Here is a 21,231-nt window from a genome sequence, read left to right as displayed (position 1 = left end):
AGACCCTTAGAAAAAAATTTAGAAGTGTTCTCTGCAGTCTAGAAATCCTGTCTTACAGAAAATGTTAAAGCTAACTCTTTAAAAGAGAAATGTTATGAGATCACTTGATAAATCTGTAAACATACACCTTTGGAGGTATTTGTAACATCTTAAATGTAATAGGCAATGGTAGGACAGTATTAAGTCTAAAAGGTAGCTGTTTGAGAACCTGTGCTTTGGGTCAACTTGAAGCTTTTGGATCAAGGGGGCTATCTTGGTTGAGAAGGAAGAAGGGAGATTTTGGGCCTAGTTGTAAATGGAATTTTTTTATATAGGAAATAGATGCTTTTCTAGGGCTCCCTGTTTCAGTGGTCACTTTGGGCTGCATTCTGGATTGAAGTTCATCACTTTTAACATCATTAGTCTGTAGCCCTGGCATTTCAAGCTGTGATTCAGCTAGACTGTGCAGGCTAAGCCAGACTAGGTGTGAACAGCCACAGCTGGCTGACAGCCAGGGAGCCAAAGAACTGCAAGAGGTGGCAGCCTGGATTCAGTAGGTGATACCCTCCCAGGGGTCCTGTGCTCTTTTAATTAGCTCTACCAGGGGAGAGACAACCTTGGAACGTGGGTGTTTCAAAGGCCACAGGACAAACTCAGAGGGGAAATGTTTATAGAGATCCATTAGACAAAGCACCACTGATGGTGCAGAACAGAGCAGCGTGCCTGCCCTGTCTGCAGGGTGCTTCTTACCTGCCCCCTGTGCTTTGCTGGGAACAGCTCAGGTCTAGATGGACTTCTGGTGACGCCGTGCTGCTTTTGCTGGTGGAGAAAACTGGCACCATCTTGGTATTCAGGAGTAAGAGATCTGTAGGTAATCACTGCATTTAAAACTCCACTTTGGACCTGAACTCTGCAGAGCAGCCTTCGTTTTGGCACGGTGGTTTGTTGGATGACTGTTGTTCCAGGCTGAGGGTAGTAATTTCTGTACATATATACTGAGAGAAAGGTTATGCTGTAAACTCAGGTCCCTCCAGTTCTCCTGCTGCTGAGGCAATGCACGTGGGTGTGTGGGAAGGTCCTGCTCTGGGTTCTTCTGATTTCTGACTCTCCACTTAGCGTTGAATACAGATGTTTATTCACATACTTAGAAAAAGCTGGTCTGGAAATAAACTCCTCTTTGCAGCACTCCACCTCCCGCTTTGTATTTTAAGGCTTTTTACTCTCTCATAGTAATTTTCCAAGTGGATTAGTGCAGGTCACCAAGGCATTCACATCAGGGAAATGCAGGGAGATGTTACTGTCATCTCCTGAAACACTCCAGCACTCTACCCCACAGCTTATCAACCTGCACTCCAGTAATCCTAATAGCTATGTCATAGCAAGATTAACAGAAAATCCTGGCAAATATTTATGGTTCCCTTTAAGGTCTGTATTAATCCAAGAATGTGAAGTGGGGTAGATGCTTCCCCTCTCAAGGAGAGCTTGGAAAACTTGCTGAGAAGGGATTCTGACAGGCTGGGCAAGCTGCTGCCTCCAGCTTGGGGAAGAGACATGGGGCAGCTGATGCTGCCATGGTGTTAGTGAGGGTACAGGGGGGGCCCAAGGGCTGGGCAACCTTTGTGGAGCTGGGTAGACTTCATGGAGCTTCACAGGGATGGGGAGAGGAGGAGATGCAGCTCACAAAGGGAGAAGGGGGAACAGAACCAGAGTCTCAGCTGACCTTGGTGCTACAGCAGCATCATACAGCAGCTCAGGGGTGAGTAAAGGAAAGGACACAAAGGCAAAGCAAAGGAGGAGCTGCTTGGGGCTGCAGGAAGGAAGCAGGAGAGCTGTACAGCAAGGTGGCACCTAGTAAACACCTGGGCAGGCAGGATTGGATGCGAGGCTATTGTTTTAATTGTGGAGAAGACAGGTTGTGGGGCTGTGCAGGTTTCTGGAGACTGGGGAGCAACGTGAGAGGGCTAATGAGATATGGCTTCCTCCCCAGAGTACAGCCAGTGCCAAGGTGATGGGCAGCCAGACTCCAGCCTAGCTAATGGGGAGGATACTCTCCTAATTTTAAAATCCCTGTGCTCATAAAAAGGTCTAAACTAAGATTTTGCAGCAGCATGTCAACTCATGTGACCCATGCACTGGGGAGATGCAGAGGAGGAGGAAGACCTGGTGAGGAGTGTGGTGGGTGCTGCAGTCCAGCTCAAGTCAGGCAGAGACCAGTGCCTGCAAGTGAGAGCTGGAGAAACAGGAGACTCTTTGTGACTGTAGCTCTAAACTCGAGGAGATGTCTGTAATGTCCTTAGTGTGCCATAGTCTAAGAAGGCTTTGTGCCTGGCAAGGATGTGCTGTTCACTGATGATTAGGAATGTTGCCCCATCTTTCCCAGAGGGGGGAAAAAAAAAACCCACAAGATTCCTTTTCATTTGTGTGGGTTTGGGGTTTTGTTCTGAATCAGCTGCAGAGCTGTGACAGCAGAGGGAGCGAGTGAGCCTGAAATAGCTGCTTTCAACAAAAACCAGCAGCAAATAATCACAGCCTTTGCAAGAGGTAAATTAAAACCATCTCCAGCCTGGGAAACATGCACAGCTCAGCATCTTTCTTCCATAAATTTTTTCCCTGCTGTCGAATGTCTGTAACCCTTTCAGAGCCCAGCAGCCATGCTCTTCCAGCAGCTCTCTGCCTCCTCACCATGTGCTCCAAGTGCTCTGCTGGGCTGAAGCTTTGACCTGTCAGTAACCATGGCTCTGTTGGACCTGGAGAAGTCAAGAAAGGTTTGGTCTGAAACCAGCCTGGCCTTCCTGCATGGCACTGGGCAGCCTGACATCCCTCTGGAGTGGTTGTTAGTACTGGAGTAGCAGATTTAGTCGTTTCCTTAGCACCCCTCTTTCCACATGGGGGTTATCCAGTCTTTGCCCACTCATCAGGAGCAGTTGAGTAGCTGGAAGTGTGGGGGTTGAACACGTGTGTTGCCAGAGCTGAGCCCCAGCCAGGTGATGGTCTTACCCTATCTCAGTGGCACTGCATCCTTGTCTACAGTGAGATGCTGGGAGCCACACGGGGGATTTAGCTCTGAGGAAGCTGAGAGCAAGCTGCCATAAGAGGGCTCCAGAGCCCTGTTCTTGAGTGTGCTCCTTTGTGGAGCAATCTTCCCCTTTTTCTCTACCAGTATGTTCCAGCTGCCCTAGCAAAACCCTCTTGCACCTGCTCTTAATTTTTTTTTTTCTTGTATTTCTCAAACTCATTCATTTTATGCACTATAGTTGCAGATACTACAAAAATGCCTTAGACTAATAAAGCTTATTTGAGAAATTTGACTTAGTAAGACTCCTTCCTTCCCCAGTCACAACTCTACCCCTGTGGCAGGAGCTGTCAGTGAAGCTGCAGGGAGAGGAGACCTGAGAGCACTGTGAGAGGCACCATTCAGCTGTATGCAGCATCCTACATCCCAGTTTGGTGGCGATGGGTGATATTTTGATTTATGGAACAAAAGCAGTTGTAATATGGTATGAATTCAAGCTTCAAGTAGATGCAGCTTACTAGAAAAACGTGGAGCTGTAGGTGTTAATTCTGGGAATATTTCTTCCCCTTGGGGTGTTGAGGGAGCATTGAGAAGATCATGCAGGAGCCAGGCGTCCTGTGAGTAAGCATCCAGCAAGTTTTCCATGCAAATATTTGGACATGCAGTAATGAGTGCCAGTAATAGCTGAGTGCTGACTCTCACCAGGGGAGGAGGGAGTGGGAGAGCAGGGGCTGTGTGCTGATAGTGTGCTAGCAGTGAGGATACAGCTGCCAGTCTCCAGTCAGGCACAGTGCAGATGGCCAACTATTTATACTTCTGTTGTGCCTAGAGCAGATTCCTCTGTGTTACCACTGTCTGGGGGAGCGTAAATGTCCCCTGGAAGCCAAAAGGGATAAGGGTGTATTTACAGGAAAGATAGTGAAGTCCAACAGGCCTTGTCCTGCTCGAAGGGCTTTTTAAGAATCTCCTTGTTGATCTTGTTTAGGTGGAACTTTTCCAGTCCTGCTGTGAATTCCTGTTAGAGACTGGTTTTGATTTCAAGCACGGCCAGTGTTAGATCTGTTTCTACTTTAATCTGGCACCTACCTGCAAACTTCTCCCTTCTTAATGTAGACTCCAAAGAACACAGTAAAACAGGCTTTTTTTTTTTGAACTGTCGTTCTCCCAAAACTATTCACAAGGAGAAACTGAAGTTACCCAGTTGCCTGTAATTCAAGATGTGTGATGATTGCTCTGGTGTTGCAGCCTGGTGTGTCGTGTTGAGCACAAATAGAAATTCTGAGGAAGGATGGGATAATTAGAAGCAATCCAGTGATCCTTGTGACTGTATAAAAATAACAGGACATTTTAAGGATGAGCTATTTTCAGCAGCCTCATGTCAAAAAAGGTTTGTGATGTTTTGCATCAAAAAACAGTAAAATTAGGTATTGCACCTGCTGCTTTTATTTTTTTTTCCTCTGGGTATGATGTGTCCTGAGGGTCCTGCTTCATTAAATTGGCATTGGAAATTACTGGGGTTGCTAACATAGCCCACTGGCTTGAATTTCCTATGATTTTTATGTTACAGTATATCCTCTTTGTGCTCCTGGGAAGTCAAGTAGTAATGTTTATGTAGTTAAAAAGTGGGAGAGGGTTGAGGGTCTCACTAGGTGCTCACTCTGGCTGCCAGGCAGCATCTAACCCACCACACCAAACCCTTTCCTGCAGGTGCTCAGTTGTGAGGGGTGTGTGTTACCAAAGGTTAAGCTTATGCACCTGAACAAGGCTAAACAAAACTCAAGATAAATACTGGAAGTTATTTTGGGGTGCTCTGCTAGTAAGACTTCTGCTAGAGAGCATCTGGAGACCTCTGGGAGATGCCCATATGGAAGGAGCTTGTCCTAAGGTCGGGAACAGAGCAATATTTGGGTTCTATAAAAGGGAAGGATGCAGATCTTTTAGGGTTGTCTGGCTTCCTTCTTGCTGGAAGCTTTCTGGTTGAGAGGCTGGTGCTGGGGAGGGAGGATGCACTGGAGCCACGCATGTCTGAGCCACAGCAGGGAAGAAACTTGGAGACATTGCCAAGACAAAGTGGTGATTCTTTGACTTCCTCTAAAATGCCTTTTTAACATAAAGCTCTGACTATGTGGTTTCCTCAGCAAGAGCATCCTCCCCCCAGAAACCTACAATAGATGATGTCTTGGGATCTTAATGTGCTTTATGAGCGTTACACTGACTTCTCCCCACATGCCATTGTGCAGCTGTTGTCTCCCTTAATAACACTTGCCAAACTGAAGCTCAGATTGATTTTTACTTCTGGAGACATAACCAGTTTTGTGGTTTCCACCCAATACTGCTGCATTGTTCTACGTGATTCTGAAAGTGAAACCAGCACCAGACAAAAATGAAATTGTCCTGTCAGCTTCTGCTGTTGATGCCTCTGAAGTGCAAGGTGTAAAGTGCTTGATGGCCACCAGCAAGCCAGTTTCAGTGCAGGGTCATTGGCCTTTGGCTTTGTGTAAGTGGGTTTGAGTGTGGCTCTGTTTAATGGTGTCAAGGTAAGAGAGTGCTGTTCTATTTTTTAAAAAAAAAAAAAGGCATAAAAGCAAAGTTACTGTTCCTGAGTAAAATAGTTTCTGACTGCACTGGTTTTTGGATTGAGTATGTGTTTAAGCTCAGGAATTTGGAATGATATCTGATGGAAGGGCCATAGAGGTTTGTTAAGCAAACACAAACATGCCCTAACTAAAAGGCCAAACGCATTCCTCATTTAAATGAAATTCTCAGCTTGTTAAGCAGCATTTTCCAGCAGATGCAGAAGGAGGGTTGTGTGGAATGGAGCTCGTTGGGTCACCTGGTAAAACAGCACGTGGTGCATCTGCTGTGTCCTCACAGAGGCTCCCTGGAGCATGCACAGGAACCTGAGGCAGAGCTCCTCAAACACTGCCCAGCTCTGCTGCTGTCTTTTTTTTCCCACCCCTCTCCTTTTGTCTTCCTTTAAAAACAGACATCTGTGCTCCTCTTCAGTGTCATTGCCCATGTGCATCCCTGATGGAAGCAGGAGAAAAACCCTTTAATCCTTACAGGGGGGTGACGGTGGCGGCCTCCAGTTTTCCGGAATTTTAAGGAAGTTGCTGAAGTTCCTCCTGGTTGACTCCTCTCTGCAGAAATGTGACTGATGGGCCTTTTCCTTTTATGGCCAATAATGCTGGTTTCCCTTTGCAATAAAATCCTGGGTCAGAAGTGGAAGGGAGAAGTCAGGCAGGGGGAAGGGGCTGGTCTTACCAGCTCCGAATGGGTGGGGACGTGATTTGCGACATAGTAAATTCTAGGCTAAAATAAACCAAGTTACAACATCTACCCAGAGGTGCTGGGTTTGTTTGCTTGAGAGGTGCCTTAGATTTCTAGTCCTGTTGCTTAAGTTGTGCTTAAGTCACAATTGGGAATTGTTACTCTCCATAATTTCAAGGGGCATAGTTGATCTGGTCCAAACCCAGGTTTTCAGGTAGTCTTGAGTCTAGATAACTCTGATTGAATCTAGACAAGCCCAGGAAGATAATACCCATGTCTTGACAGTCACCTTCAGTTCTTCATGCCAAGTGAAATGTCTTGGCCTCTTATGGATGTCTCAAAATAGTTTTCTCCCTGAACCCTACAGAGCCATTTTCCACAGCAGTTAATGGGTTCTTTGTGCCTGACACTTGGCATGGGCTTCACTCATTAGCAGAGAGCAGGTAATGTCCTTCTGGGTGGTAATTGCTGATGGCATTGGTAAGCCAAAAACCAGCTTTGTCAGCCAACATCTTTTACAAATTGCAAATGGTTTGATGAATTTGAACCTTAAAAGTATTTTTCTAATAAAGTGAATCTCCTGTTTCTTGCTACAAAGTGCTTCATATCCTGTTTCATGAAGTTAATGCAAATGGCTCATTTGGCAATCAGTTAAACTACTCGATTTTTAAGTGGTTCAGCTCCTGTTTCTTCCCTGCAAAGCCTGTTGACTGCTGCTTTAGTTTAGGTTCTTCATCAGCATTTGAGCTCAGAAATTAGGAGGGAAGAAAAAAGAGTAACTGTTTAAAAGTCTCTCACAATGTTCCCAGGACTGTCCATGAGCCTCCTTTGCTTCCGTTAACCTAAACAAAATGGTTCATTTACAGGTTCCCAAGAGCTCTCCTCTGGCAGGCAGCTGAGAGACCATTCTTGCCCTGTTCCAATTGGTCATTTCCCTACTTGCACCTCTGAAGAAATGAGCTGGACATTCAAAGTGACTGGAAGTGGTTCAGCTCCTGTTTCTTCCCTGCAAAGCCTGTAGACTGCTGCTTTAGTTTAGGTTCTTTATCAGCATTTGAGCTCAGAAATTAGGAGGAAAGAAAAAAGAGTAACTGTTTAAAAGTCTCTCACAATGTTCCCAGGACTGTCCATGAGCCTCCTTTGCTTCCGTTAACCTAAACAAAATGGTTCATTTACAGGTTCCCAAGCTCTCTCCTCTGGCAGGCAGCTGAGACCATTCTTGCCCTGCTCCAACTGGTCATTTCCCTGCTTGCAGCTATGAAGAAATGAGCTGGACATTCAGAGTGACTGGTGGATGTGGGCTCATGCAGCTGTCTCAGTACATTATGGATCTGGTCTTTTAATTCCAGCTGCACCCACTAGATCACAGCTTCCAGTTGTGGGAGTATGAGGCTTTTCTTCTGGAGAGAGGACTTTTGAAGATTCCCCTTCCTTGGTAGTTGACTGTAGGAAGGGCAGTGGGGTTAGCTGACATGGAAAGCCTCTTCCCCAGGGTTACTAGCTGGTCAGTAGGAGCTAAATGCTTCCCCATGTGTTGGGGAAGCAGTTTGGAAATGGTTTTCAGTAGCATCCGCATATTCTTCAACTCAGTTTTAATGATGATGTGTTTGTGATCACTTCTTTTCTTTTCCTTCCTCTCCTTGTCTTTACAATAGAGCTCCCTGGAAAATGAGAATGGAATCTGTAAGCTGCTCGGTGGCTGGGGAAATAATGGCCATAACCAGCCCTTTTCCTAAATGCTTCACTTGTGCTGCCAAACCTGTTTGATTTAATCTTTGGGTATCCCACTCCCTGCATTTTTGTCTGTGGTTTGTATCCCTCTGAGGGCATTATACTTAATCTTTTTGGACATATACAGCATAACTTAACAATCCACCCTTTTGATAGATAACCCCCAAAGCATCAGTCTTGATCCTCAGCTACATTCAGCTATACCAAAGCTCTCTGTTCTTGAAGTTTTTATTTTTTTATCTTACTGTCTGGATATAGATGGGGGTAGATGGTCTGAGTGTGGTAGAGGTGACCAGTGGAGCCCTGTCTGGCAACAGGAGCAGCATCCCTTGGTAGCCTGGGCTGGTAGGATGGCTTTCCTTCTACTGAACCAGCCAGAATTCACCCCTCAAAACTGGATTGATGTCAGAGACACAACAGGAAATACCCTGGTTTGTTTTGCCATTGTGGTTGGATCGTGGCAGGAGTGACTGGTGCTACCTGGGGATGAGTGCTGGGTCTCAGACAGATCCCTGGAGGTGAGGTGGCTTGTGCTTCTGGGGGTTTTGGGCTTTTTACAGAAAACTAGCTTGCAACATCTCTGGTTTGTAGACAAGTGGTGCTGTGCAATTAGTTGAACAGTGGGATGAGTTAAACTCGTGTGCTCTGCTGCAGAGGGAGGAGGGGAGGGGAACTGGTGGTGCCGCTCAGCAGCGTGTGTTACAGGCAGGGAACTGCTCCCCAGGGGATTTCACAACCAGGGCTGCCACTGCTGTCCTCATCTCCCTTCTGTTGTGAGGGACTGTCCTCTGCGCTGGGACCTCACAAATGTTTTGGGGTTCGAGGCGTTGGTTTTGGTCACGTTTTCCTGCCCATCTCATGTGGGAGCCTCTCTTGCTGCATGGCCAGCTCGTGTTTCAGAGCTGGTGTGGGTGGAGAGGCTCCCCTTGGAGCTGCTAACTCAGTTTAGCTTCAGTGTCTACAGAGCTGAGATGGTTTTCCTGCTATTCCAAAACGTTTCCAAGCCCCACATTTTTTGTGCCTGTTTAAAAAAAAAAAAAGTTAAAAGGATTATAAGACTTAAATGGAAATTAAATTACAGATTAAACAAATTTTTTGTGCCTGTTTAAAAAAAAAAATAAAAGTTAAAGGGATTATAAGACTTAGATGGAAATTAAATTACAGATTAAACAGTTCCTCTAACTAGAAGATAAAGATGTCCTGTGTTACCTTTGTTTGTCAGGGTATTTTGCAGCACCACTGTTGCTAACCTGCCCATCCTCCTTTTGGAGTTAGGGTGGCTGATCAGCTTTGGGCAGGTTTAGAGTGGTCAGGGGTTAGGCAGGACCTTTGTATCCTTGCCAGAGCTGCTGGGTGTTTGGGGTGTGCACTGGGCACCCCTCTGTTCCTTCACAGCTTCAGGGCTGGTGCTCTGACCTCTGGGGAGATGACAGTACACCTAACAGGAGCTGAAGCTCGTGTTTTCCCCCCATTGTGAGGTGTGCTTTGGGTAAGAAGCACTTCTGATCTCTGCAGCCTGTGCCTGATGAGTTTGGATATCACTTGTCTCCCTGCATCACCTTCTGAGGGCCCCTCTGCTCCCTGCAGCCCTGGGGAGCACAGTGCATCTACTGAAGCTTAGCAGGGCTTCAAAACCCACCCCCACGTTGCAGTTTTGAGGCTTCTTTGCTACCTCTGCTGCAAACCAACCCAGGCCCAGCTGGTGTGGGTGCTTTAAGTACAAGAGGGAATGGAAGTGGTCATCTGGGGGCTCTGAAAGAGGAATCAATGAGTTCCCAGCACATCTACTTCCCTGATTAGTTTTCAGTACTTTGCTTTATTTTGGCGCATACTCATTTGCTTGATGTCTGCTCACAATAATGATCTTTAAAAGATATCTGACTGGCTTTTGTGGTGTGGGAGGAAATCCAGCATGTGTCTACGCTGCAGCATCAGGTATAAACTCTTCCATCACGCTGCACTTCTCGGTGGTTTTGGCTTTTTAAAATGTGGTGCAGCTCTCTTCCTCGCCGGGAAGCTTCAGCAGGCTGCTTGGGGTTTACCACCAGCTTATTTTAGCCTAGCAAATGAGCTGCCATGAGTCACTGTCAGGTCGGTGAATTTGGAAGGTGGAGGTTAGCAGTTCAGAGAGCCATTTTCAGTTTATCTGCCATAAATATTGTGGCTATAAATACTGTAGTTACAAGGCTGGCTGCTGTGGCTCTTGCACAGCGTGGCTCAGGTCACGGGCTGTGAAGTGGAGCTCTTGTGGGGAGCTGCAGGTAAAAGGTAAAACATTAAAACAATAAATCATCCAGCTTCTGAGATTTCAAGGAGATCAGGTATCACTTTTTTCCCTTTTTCTTTATCCTTGCTAGTTCTCCACTGATTTTTATTTATTGTTGTTTTACTATGGCCAGTTTAAAGCTAGGAGAACCTTACTCTGGGGTTTTCCCCTCATTTGGGTTTAATTTCCCTGACAAAGCAAGCTGTACTTGCCCAGCTTCTGAGGGTGTATTTGTACCTAGGCTTAAAGCTATTTACCAGCATAGCTGCTCTGCCCAGTTCACCTTTTCTCATCCCTTGGTGGTGCTGCTACAACCTGGATTGTTAACTTGTGCTGTAGGTAGAAAGTAGGGCTTCAAAAGCCTTAAATTGGAGATTAAATGTGTTTAATGCTGCTAAATTGCCATCAAAATTGCCATATTGCAGAGACTCCTTAAAAGTGGTTTTAGGTGTCACATAAACCTGAGTCTCCAGGCAACTGCTGATGGAGGAGAGGACATCTGTGCCCAAGATCCTCGTGCAATCCTTTCATAACACAATAAAATCTGGGAGACAGTAGGGGGAGAGAGAACCACGAGAAAAACAGGGCAGAGCTGGAGGAGGCTGTCTCCAGATCCTGCCTTCAAAAGCCCTGGCTAGGGATCTGTGTCTGGGGTGGGGTGACGGGGGATTTGTTTATCATGTGGTGGTGTAAGAGGGAAGTTTCAAAACTGACTTCAGTAATTGTTCCTCCTCTCACTCTTACAATGCGTCCTTAGCAGGTATCTCTGCCAATAAGATATCTTGGTGGTGTTACACTTCAGCCTTCTTGATGTCCTTGAGTGCAACCCCTTGATTGACCTTCTAGTTATCCTTTAAAAATGAGGTTGCTTGTCTTGAAATCTAAATCTGTTCCTCTTCTGTGGCCTCCATTGTTTCCACGAGTTCCACAGTTGTTTAGCCCTGCTAGATTTCATCATTTAGAAGAGTTCCAGCTATTGGCAGCACCATCCCTTTTTGGGAGAGACTGCACGTGGGATTAAATGGATAACCTCTTAGATCTCCTCTGCTGGATGGGGTAAGGCAATCTGCACTGGGGGGAGAGGCAGGAGGGTCAGCTGCTGAGTGCTTTGAACTAGCCTGCTCCTATTTAATAATTTACCTTGGCTGGGGAGGTGTATAGTGATTATCTGCAATCAGTCCAGAAGATCTAGAAGCTGTGGTTAACAGCTACAGATGTGTTTCCAGTAGCATGTAGTAAGGAATTTCTCTTAACTTTCTGCACTAGGAAGGAGCAGTTTGACCTCAGGTACACTGATTTAGAAAACATCTTTGGTGTGAGGTCAGAGCCTGTATTTAACTTGCCTTTATGAAGTGTCTGAGCATGGTTTCCTCTGCCTGCACCACAGGCTGGCTCAGTTTGGTGGGTGACCACTGCTGGGGAGGTCACAAAGCCAGTCAGTCCACCCTGGCCTTACCCAAACTTCCTGGTGTGCTGAGCTGGAGAGATTCTGAGTGACATCAGCCTGCTCAGCTTCTGAAATTGTTGTTTTGGGGGGGAAGGCTTATCCTTGTGAGAAGCAGTTATTTCTCAGAGTAGGAGAAGGGATCCTGGTGTGATCCATGTGTGATGTAAATACTTCAGTGCTCATTTATGCATCTGATCTGCTGCCTGCAACTTTTGTTGATCTATTCATAGAACGATTTGGGCTGGAAGGGACCCTAACAATCATCTAGCTTCTGAAATTGTTGTTTTGGGGGGGAAGGCTTATCCTTGTGAGAAGCAGTTATTTCTCAGAGTAGGGGAAGGGATCCTGGTGTGATCCATGTGTGATGTAAATACTCCAGTGCTCATTTATGCAGCTGGTCTGCTGCCTGCAACTTTTGATCTATTCATAGAATGATTTGGGCTGGAAGGGACCCTAACAATCATCTAGTTCCAACCACACTGCCATGGCCAGGGACACCTCCCACTAGAGCAGGTTGTGCAAGGCCCTGTCCAACCTGGTCTTGAAAATATCCAGTGATGGATCATCCACAACTTCCCTGGGCAACCTGTGCCAGTGTCTCACCACCCTCAGAGTGAAGAATGTGAAAGAATTCCTCACATCTCTGGAGCCCGAGAGAAAGTAGCTTTGAAACAAAAATACTTCTTTGAAAACATCCCAAATAATGAAGTTCTTTCAAGTTTTCTACCAGTTCAGACTAAAGCATGACCCTTTTCAGCAAGAGAGCTGCTTCTTCTGCTCCAGTTATAGAGCACTAAGTGAGCACGAGATCAGCAAGCAATTTCTCCTGCTAGTGTGGTTTCCACCTCTGACCAGCTCAAGGGTGATGATGATGCTCAACAGCACTTCTTGCCTGAAGCTGCAGATATTTTTGCTCTCTAGGTCTCTAACCACTGCACCCAAACCAGCAGCTGATTTGGCCTTTTAAAATCAAGCTCTGAGGAGGGGAAAAGCTTGCTCTGGTTTGGTATGTGTGTTTTGGGAGCTTCTGAATTAGATACAAGATAGTCCTACTGACTCAGGCAAGCGTGAGGTGGGAGTTACCACGTGTTTCTGGTGCTCACATTCTGGTACAGGTGACCCAAGGCTCTGTTGGAACCAGCCTGCTGCTGCATTTGTGGATGCAAAAGGCCATTGCCTGTCTCTGGTGCCTTAAAGACGGGGAGAGAGCACAAAATATGCTCAACTTAACAAGAACATGCAAAACGAGAGGCATTGTTTGCAGTCACTGTTGTTGGTAATGGGCTTTAATACATGGCCATAAAAGCTTTAAGCAGCCCTCCTGGTGAGTACTGGATATAGATGCATATTTTCCTTATCCAGCTTTTAACTCTCCACCGCTCACAGGTCTCTGTTTATATCCTGGCATGTTCTTACAGCCTAATTAACTTGTGTCTTTGCTTTATTTCTTCCTGCAACCTCTACCCTTTCAGAATGAATCACAGGCATGCTAAAGAGAGGAGACTTCAGTTTTTCCTGGCTTTCTCTCTCCTCCTTCCCATCCCAGGGCGTGGAGCTGCGGCGTGGCTGCTGACCGCTGAGCGGCAGCGCTGCCCGGGGACCAGCCTTGCTCAGGGACCCAGCCCAGCAGACCCACCCAGCACCCACCTCCTCCCAGCCCCTTGCTCCTCAGAGGCATGGCCTTCTTTTCTCCACGCTGGGTGGATTTTGTGTGTTTGGGGTCCATCTTGCCCCTCTCCCCTGTTGTGTGCGGCGATGCCGGCGGCTCCGGGACCAGAGAGGTGTTTGTGCTGGAGTGAGCACTCTCCACACTTGGGCAGCCAGGGGCCTGTGGACTTGGGATCATGCTTCCCTGTGCTGGGTTTTTGTACATTTCTAAAGAGGGATCTCTCACCAAAATGGATTGTCTTGGCCTGGATTATAGCCTCTTTATCCCAGCTTAACATGTAGGAAATCCCAGAAACAGCACAGAAGGAGTTTGCTCGTGAAAGCTTATCCATGCTTAAAGGGCATATTCATTTAGCTACTTCTGCATCCATTTTTAGTTAAGGTCAGTGCAGCTTTATGGACAGCAGTGACTTTGGGGGGAGGAAGACCGTGCGGTTCTTTGTTTCCCCATTAACTCATCTGGTTGGGAGTTGCAGCCCTTTAATTAAACCAGTGCAGTATGGACTGGCCCTGAGGTGCTATTCTAAGACTATTGCACTCACATCTGCTTTTGGGTAAAACTTGGCTTGTTGGAGGCTCGCCTGTGCTATTGTGTGTCTAAAAGCAGGAAGAAGCAAAGAATCAGTCACTGGGGCTCTGTCCCAGGGAGGATCAGAGGAAGTTTCACCTTCCTCTCTCCCCTAGCAAGGAGCACAGGGTGAACGTCCCCATGTGCCATCAGCAGAGACCATGGGAGTGGGCAACTCGCCCTTCCTGGGGGGCACGGGGGGCTGCCAGGGAGAGGATTGAATCAACCAGCATATGGAGAGCTAAGGCAGGAGCTGGACTCCACTCCGAGCCACCCCGGAGAGCTGGGAGGTGGTGCTGACAGCCTGCTCCCTGGCCTGTTGTTAAGTTGAGCTTCCCCCCCTTCCCTCTGGGTTTTGCACGATCAGTACATGGCTTCGTGTCAACTCCTACAGCAGAAGCGGGCACGCAGGCATGCTGTGGGCAGTTGGTCTGTGATCTGTGTGTATCATCTGATGTTTTTGTCTGTGTGGCATTTGTTTGGGTTGAAACCAGGAAAGCTGGTATGTCTACGTTGCCAGAAGTCTTGACTGTAGCCAAAAGGACGTGGAGACTGGCAGGGAGAAGTTGATTACTTGGAGGGTTTTTTTTCTCCCCTTGGTGCATGGGCTGGACCTTGGAGAGTTATTTTTAGTAGATAGTGAAGTGAAAAAAAATGTTCAAGCTGTGTTTTAAGAGTGTGGCATCCATTGTAAGCATCAACAGAAATGCTGAGGATGGTGGTTGCTTCACACAAACCACTCCCTTCTACCTCCATTAGCTGCTGGGACAATTAACAAGGACATTTCAGGATTGTGATGCCCGTGCTAAAAGCAAAGTGGCTGCCCTTAGCCAGGCTGCCCCTGAGCACAGAAAGCTGCGTATCCGCACCGCTGCCCCCGGGAACAAAGGATCCTCCTGAACCCAAACATGTTTGTGTTAATCCTGGCTGCTTCCTGGCTGCCAGCGAGAGGAAACGGAGCCACTGCCTCTAACAGATGTACAGTGAGGAGATTACAGCCTGCGATTAAACACCCTCTCCATCACATCCTCCTCTCTGCTGGCCCAGCCCGGCGCATTAATGGGCTGTCCCAGGCTGCCTGCCAAGCCCGGGCAGATGTAACAGGCAGCAGATACTTAATCTCCTCCATCCGTGCCTGGTTTGGAGCCCTTGGCTAATGCCAAAGCTCCAAAGACACCTCTCCTCCCACCAAAAGCCTGAGCTGTGCCCGTGCAGGGGAAAGGCAGGAGAAACACAGGGACTTCTCACCATCCAGAAATGACAAATTTAGCTGAAAAGCTGTTAAGATGAAAACAAAACATGTTTTCCCACATGGAGTGCCCCTGTGTGAGGAGGCTGAGGCTTGGTCATGGACAAGGTGCTGAAAAAGCTGGGCAGGGTCTGTATTTGGGTGGACTGGTTTGCTTTTTGGCTGCTACACTTGGGAGTAGATGATTTCAGGGCTGGAAAGGTTTCGTTCCCTCTTTGTGTGGATTTAGGTGCTGCCTTATATTGCGGTAGCCAGTCTTGGTGCCAAGTGCTGCTCTTACAACAGAAATCATCTAGGCTGGTGCAAAAAATCAGCTATCCTGTGTGTAGGTTAATTAATCTGGTAATGGCAGAGTATGCTCCTTTATCAAGCAAAAAGCTGTTTCTAAAATTAAAAAAACTGAAAATGGTAGAGATCAGAATTGTCATCATGTGAGATGTGCAAAACCCTCATCAGCTGAGCAAGGTGGATTCAGCTAGGAGTGAAAATTTTTAAAAGCTATGTTTCTTCTTATAGAACCATTTTGGTTGGAAAAGAACTTTCAGATGATTGAGTCCAACCATTCCCCCAGCACTGCCAGGTCCCCACTGACCCATGTCCCTCAGCACCACATCTCCATGGCTTTTAAACCCATCCAGGGATGGGGACTCCACCACTGCCCTGAGCAGCCCGTTCTAGTGCTTGATAGCCCTTTCAGTGAAGAATTTTTTCCTAATATCCAACCTGAACCTCCCCCAGTGCAACTTGAGGCCATTTCCTCTTGTCTTATCACTTGTTTCTTGTGAGAGGAGACCAGCACCTTTCAGGGAGTTGTAGAGAGTGATTTTCTTGGGCAAGAGCTGTGGCCTCAGTTATGGTGCTGAAGCAGTCACCTTTGTCTGAACCACAGGGGTTTCTCTCTGCTTTTGTGCAGAGGTGTCCAGTGCAGCTTCCTGTAACTGCCAACAATGGGCTATTGTCTCGAGTGAAACAAGGGGAGAAGTCCTGTCGGGTTCTGCTGATGGCACATGTATTGTCCATTCTTCTCCTGCCTCTTTCTGGAGAGGATGTGGCTCGGTCAGAGGTGACACAAGGAGACACGCAAATTTAGGAAGCCACAGGGACATCTTCACAGGGTGCACTGGTGGCTTTGTAGCTCCCTGTGGCAAACATATCTCGGGAGGGATCCCAAAAATGCATGCAGCTGGAATAACACTTGGGATCCACAGGGACCTGGATCCCTGCTGTCTGACACCATGCCTTTAGGAGCCTCCATGGCCCTGCCTCTTCCCTGTCTCTCCTGCACAGAAATCCCTTTTCCTGAGCATGGGAGACAACTGTTTGGCAAATACCAGCCACCTGGGCTTAAGGGAGAGCATTGGTTTTTTGAACAGCTACTGCAAGGATGGCAGCAGCAAGAGGCAAAGGGACTGACTTGGTACCAAGTGTAAGTGGCACCATCTGGTTCTGAAGGGCATCGTTTCGAATTCGGCAGCCAAGGAGGCTCCTGGAGTTAAGTAATTGGGAATAGTAGGTTCCTGGCTGGAAAGCATGCCAACCCTTCTGGCAAAAAGCTGTTAAATCCTTGTCGCTGGCGTGTGAAAGTCGTTCTGTGTAGCAGGGCTCTAGAGGCTGGTTTTAACCCTTGGTGTAGTGGAAAGAGAAACCACCAACAAAAAGATTGAACAGCACTTGTGGTCTTGGAATGGCATGTGGCTGGGTGTGGAGAACAAAGGGGAAGGTGGGTCCTCATCCAGGTCCATGAACAGCTCCAAACCTCATCCTCCCATGCCAGGAACAGCCCAACCTGGCCTGCCAACAAATGCACACAAAATGGTGCCTGTTTTTACAGCTTTAGCAGGAAAACACAGGGGATGATGAATGATTCATGAGGATCAATAGAACCAAGGCATTTGCTGCCCTTTAAAACCGGTGCCTGCCTGCCAAAGGGTGCATTTGCAAGGTGAGCCATCACAAAGTCCTCTGCTGAGCTTTTGGGATGCAGTCACACACTTGGCTCTCCTCTTACTACAGCCCTTCCCCTGCAGACACGGCCAGCTCGCCAGCCAGGATGAAGAGCCTTTAATTCTGCAGATGAAAGCACAAGCTGTTAGGCATCTCCCAGCCAGCACAAATACAAACAAGTCAACGTTTTGCAACCCCCTCCTAGGGGTGGCTTCCTTGGAAGCTTTGGTGTTCATCCTGTTTGTCTGATTCGTGATCAAAAGAGCGTTGCTGCCTACGTGTGTCTTCTATCATATCTCCCATAAACGTCCAGTTTCTTCATTAGAATAAAATGAAACTAATGCAGTCAAGTAAGATGTCTTCTGCAGTCGTTGTCCTTCACTTATCAGTGTGACCAGAGCTGGGCAAAGCTCTTTTGGGACCATCTTTGGTGTGGAGAGGAAGAGGATGCTTCACAGCCCTGTGGGTTTCCCTGCCAGGGGGAGAAAGTTGGATGTAAAAGCCTGAGCCCCAGCCATCCTGAAGATGAAACAGTTGGATTGAGAAGCATCTACTTTTTCCAAGTTTGATCTGGATGTTTTTTAATCTTCCTCAAATTAAAGGAAAATCTCTTGTTTTACCCAAAACAAAATTATGCTTTCTTTGACCAGCCAACCAAAAAAATCAACCCTATCCCCAGTGCCAGTCCAAGTTCCCTTGCCAGCAGTGCCTCCACAGCTCTTCTGCTCCATGCAGTTTTACCAGTCCCAGATTAGAGCCTTGTTGTTTAAGAGCTTACAAGAACACAAGCATTCAGTCACTTGCTTTTAGTTCAGCTATTTGGGTGAAATTCATAAATATTTGTTCATGCTCCACTTCTGGTTTATGGGCATTTGTCCACATCCTGCATTTTTCTGAGCTGTTCACTCACGTAAACTGCTTTAACTTTACTTTGTGAGGTTTTACAAAGCATAATAAGGATTTCCTTATATGCATGGGGAAGTAGGATTTTGGATGAAGCTGCAAGGTTTCCATTGCCTGATGAACTAGAAACCTGTTAAATGAAGGTGAAGGATTTTGGTCAGGAAACAGATGAGTTTGAAAATGTGGTGGTGCTAAAGGACATCATGTCTATAGTCTCCTTGGGGAAATAACCAGAGAACCTGGCAGCTATTCCACAAGCTTTAGGAGAACTAGGATATATGGATTCATTTTGTACCTAGGTTCTTGTGCCTTGGAAGAATGCTTGGCTCCCATTATTTGATGCACTTATTCTGGTCTCAGGTAGAGGACAGACCTGCAGACCTCTACACTGTACTGCTATCCCTATCCTCAACTGAGAACCTGCAGCATGGTGGAGGAAGAGATGGGAATTTTTCAAATTCCTAATGCTGTTAGTGGTGTTCTTGGGTGGTCTTTTCCTTTAACATTTGTTGTCCTCCTCAGGAAACATGTCGGAAGTGCCAGGGGCTGTGGAAGGAGCACATGAACCTCACCTGTGAGCAGCTGGCTGAGAAGGATGACATCAAATACAGGACATCCATGTAAGTAAACTCCCCAACCAGTCAAAAATGGGTAGGTGGATGAACTGGTAATAGCAAAGCACAACAGACATGGAGGGGAGGTGAGAAACTTCCCTGTGCTTGTGACTGGCAGAGGCTCTGAATTTCTGCTGGGTGTCACTCTCTTCTATCAGAGAGGTCCTAGGGATGCCAAAGCTGGGAGGTCAGAAGGCTCCCAGGATGGGATTTCTTTCTGTGAAAGATACTTGGCAGCGGATCCAGCTGGTAATTGGAGAACGTGGGAGAGTTGTCACCAGCCCAGCCTGTTCCTCTGGCTAGCCTGGTGTCTCGAGGGCTGGCACCTGGTCCTTCTGAGCTGAGAAACCCCCAGTGGTGTTGCTCTGGGAGAAGGCAGGTTTTGCACGGGGGTAAAGGAGTGTCCTGAGTCACAGCAAGCTGATATTACCCTTTGAAAATCCAGAGGAGATGACGTGTGGTTTGCCCAGCTCCTGCTTTCTGGCTTTGTGGGAGGGGATGTGTTCTCCTGCAGAAGCTTGTCTCTGTTTCTGACTGGTTTGTAGGAATTGTTACAGAATGGAGTCAGGTTTTGAAATGCGCAAGTGTAAATCCTGAGTGTTTCCCTAAAACCTTTTGAAGTTGGATCTCTCTGGTTGCTGCAGTAAATGACAAAATCCTCTGCCTTTAGGAAATAAGGGAAGGTTCATCCACGGAGCTGCATGTCTAGGGCAGTCAAATGGGACTCACCCGAATTGCCCAATCCTTTCCTCTCTAATTTAGTCTGTCTGGCACAAGGAGAGGCTGGAAAGCTCCACCACTGGGAGCCTGAATGACTGTTGCTTGCTCATCCCACAGTCCCTAATTCAAACCAAAATCTTTCCAGACTTGATAGGACTTTTTTACTCTGCCACTCCTTTCCCTGTAGGAAAGAAGGGTGAGATGGGAGGGGGAACGAGTTGTGATGTCCTTAATAAGGAAAAAAAATAAGTTTCAAAATCTTTAGCAGAACGTTGTGGTGAGTAGATGAGTTTAACTGCCTGATACAATAAAAGCTTCCTTTTGAAGCCCTGCGTAAGGAAAGGGAAGCACAGCTGGAGTTCAGGCCAAACTTCCTGCCTTGCTCAAAGTTTCCAAAAAAAAAAAATCCTCATCAGCAGCATCCTGTTGAGTAGCAGAGGGAAGAGCAGCTGCAGCTCAGAGGAAAGTCACTCTCCAGTTGAGGGGGTTTGTCTCTATTTTTAGCACATCCCCAAAGGCCGGGGTGCAGGTTGTGTCAGCTCTAGCTGCGTGGGAGCCCTGGGTAGCTGCAAGGCAGCTGCAGTTCCCACCTCACCGTTCCCTACTCCTCCAGTTGTGCTGACAGAGCAGCCCGTGAGGCTGTGATCCTCCCCAAAAATCCCTCCCTGTCATCTCCCAAACATATGTTGACTTTGCAGGCCCACTCCAGCAGTGGGGTGGAGATGCCTGGCTGAAAGACATTCTCCACGGTCGGGTCAGCACAGCCAGTGAGCTGTGCTTCCCTCGATGAAAACACAGCCACTTTACTCTCCTGTCATCAGATTTCACTCTAGGTTGTGAATTAAACTGTAACGTGATCTCCAGCGGTCAGAAAATTGGCCCTTAGGATGACAACTTGTATTCTTAAGTCTTTTAATTAAATGACTGAGGCTTTCCTCCATTTCTGTGCCAAAATAGTATTGCTGTGAGCTGAGCCCTCGCCCTGGAGTGTGTGTCGCTGCCAGGGTGTCTCCTGGGGACAAGGGCTCTGCTTTGTCCCAGATTCCCACTTGTGCTCTGTTATAGCAAAACCTGTCTCTTGAACCTAAAGCAAAAACCTCTGGAAAATATATGTAGGGAATCTGAAGAAGGAGGGAGAGAGCCCAGTCTCTGTGGGGAAAGATGTGATTATTTTTTCAGTTACTGATTTAAATTTAACAAAACCCAAATAAATCCGGAGTGTGGCAGCCAGGGTTGGGAAAAAAAAACATACAGTCGTGGCCACTTTGTAGCCAGAGCAACAGGCAAACATAAAACTAGCTAGCAGATGACAGCCCAAGGTTTGCTTTTCCTGAACTTTATCTCCTGGGCTATATTTCTCCGTAGCCAAATCAAGCACCCACGTGCCCTTTGGCCCTTGGGCTTACAGCTTAAATTCCTCCCAAGCCAGAGCCTGGAGCTGCAGCGTTTGGCTCACATGGAAACCAGGATCAGGTCTGGAGTGTGCAGCCAGTGATTGACTTTCTTTCACTTAATTTGTTCTTGAGTTGTCATGGGTTGGCTCCAAGTGGAGCTGAGCCCAGAGCTCCTTAGAGCAGCAGTGGACCACGGGGATGGCCTCGGAGGAGGGAGGAGGGGGGTTAAAGCATCGCCGGGGCAGCTTAACAGTAATTTTCCCACAGGCTGGTGCCTGCAAACACCCCTTCCCTCATTTTTCTCCCTCCTCTTACATTGCAGAGAAGAGAAGATGACAGCTGCCAGGATTAGAAAATGCCACAAGTGTGGGACTGGCCTCATCAAGTCGGAGGGTTGCAACCGCATGTCGTGCCGCTGCGGGGCCCAGATGTGCTACCTCTGCCGGGCTGCCATTAACGGCTACG

The 21,231-nt window shown here is 47.3% G+C and overlaps 1 protein-coding gene across 1 annotated transcript in view; it reads left to right on the top strand.

Annotated features, from left to right (window-relative positions):
- Positions 1-21,231, top strand: part of RNF216 (ring finger protein 216) — a 61,354-nt gene that overhangs the window by 30,581 nt on the left and 9,542 nt on the right. The window contains 2 exon segments of the mRNA XM_008947137.1: positions 18,561-18,658; positions 21,089-21,231. The exon segment at positions 21,089-21,231 is cut by the window's right edge and continues 20 nt beyond it. Of these exon segments, the coding sequence (XP_008945385.1) occupies positions 18,561-18,658; positions 21,089-21,231 (241 nt within the window).

This window comes from Merops nubicus, unplaced genomic scaffold (genome assembly GCF_000691845.1).
Source record: "Merops nubicus isolate BGI_N331 unplaced genomic scaffold, ASM69184v1 scaffold6439, whole genome shotgun sequence".
Lineage (NCBI taxonomy): Eukaryota > Metazoa > Chordata > Aves > Coraciiformes > Meropidae > Merops > Merops nubicus.
Note: the sequence above shows the minus strand (reverse complement) of the source record. Positions and strands in the feature narration are given on the sequence as shown.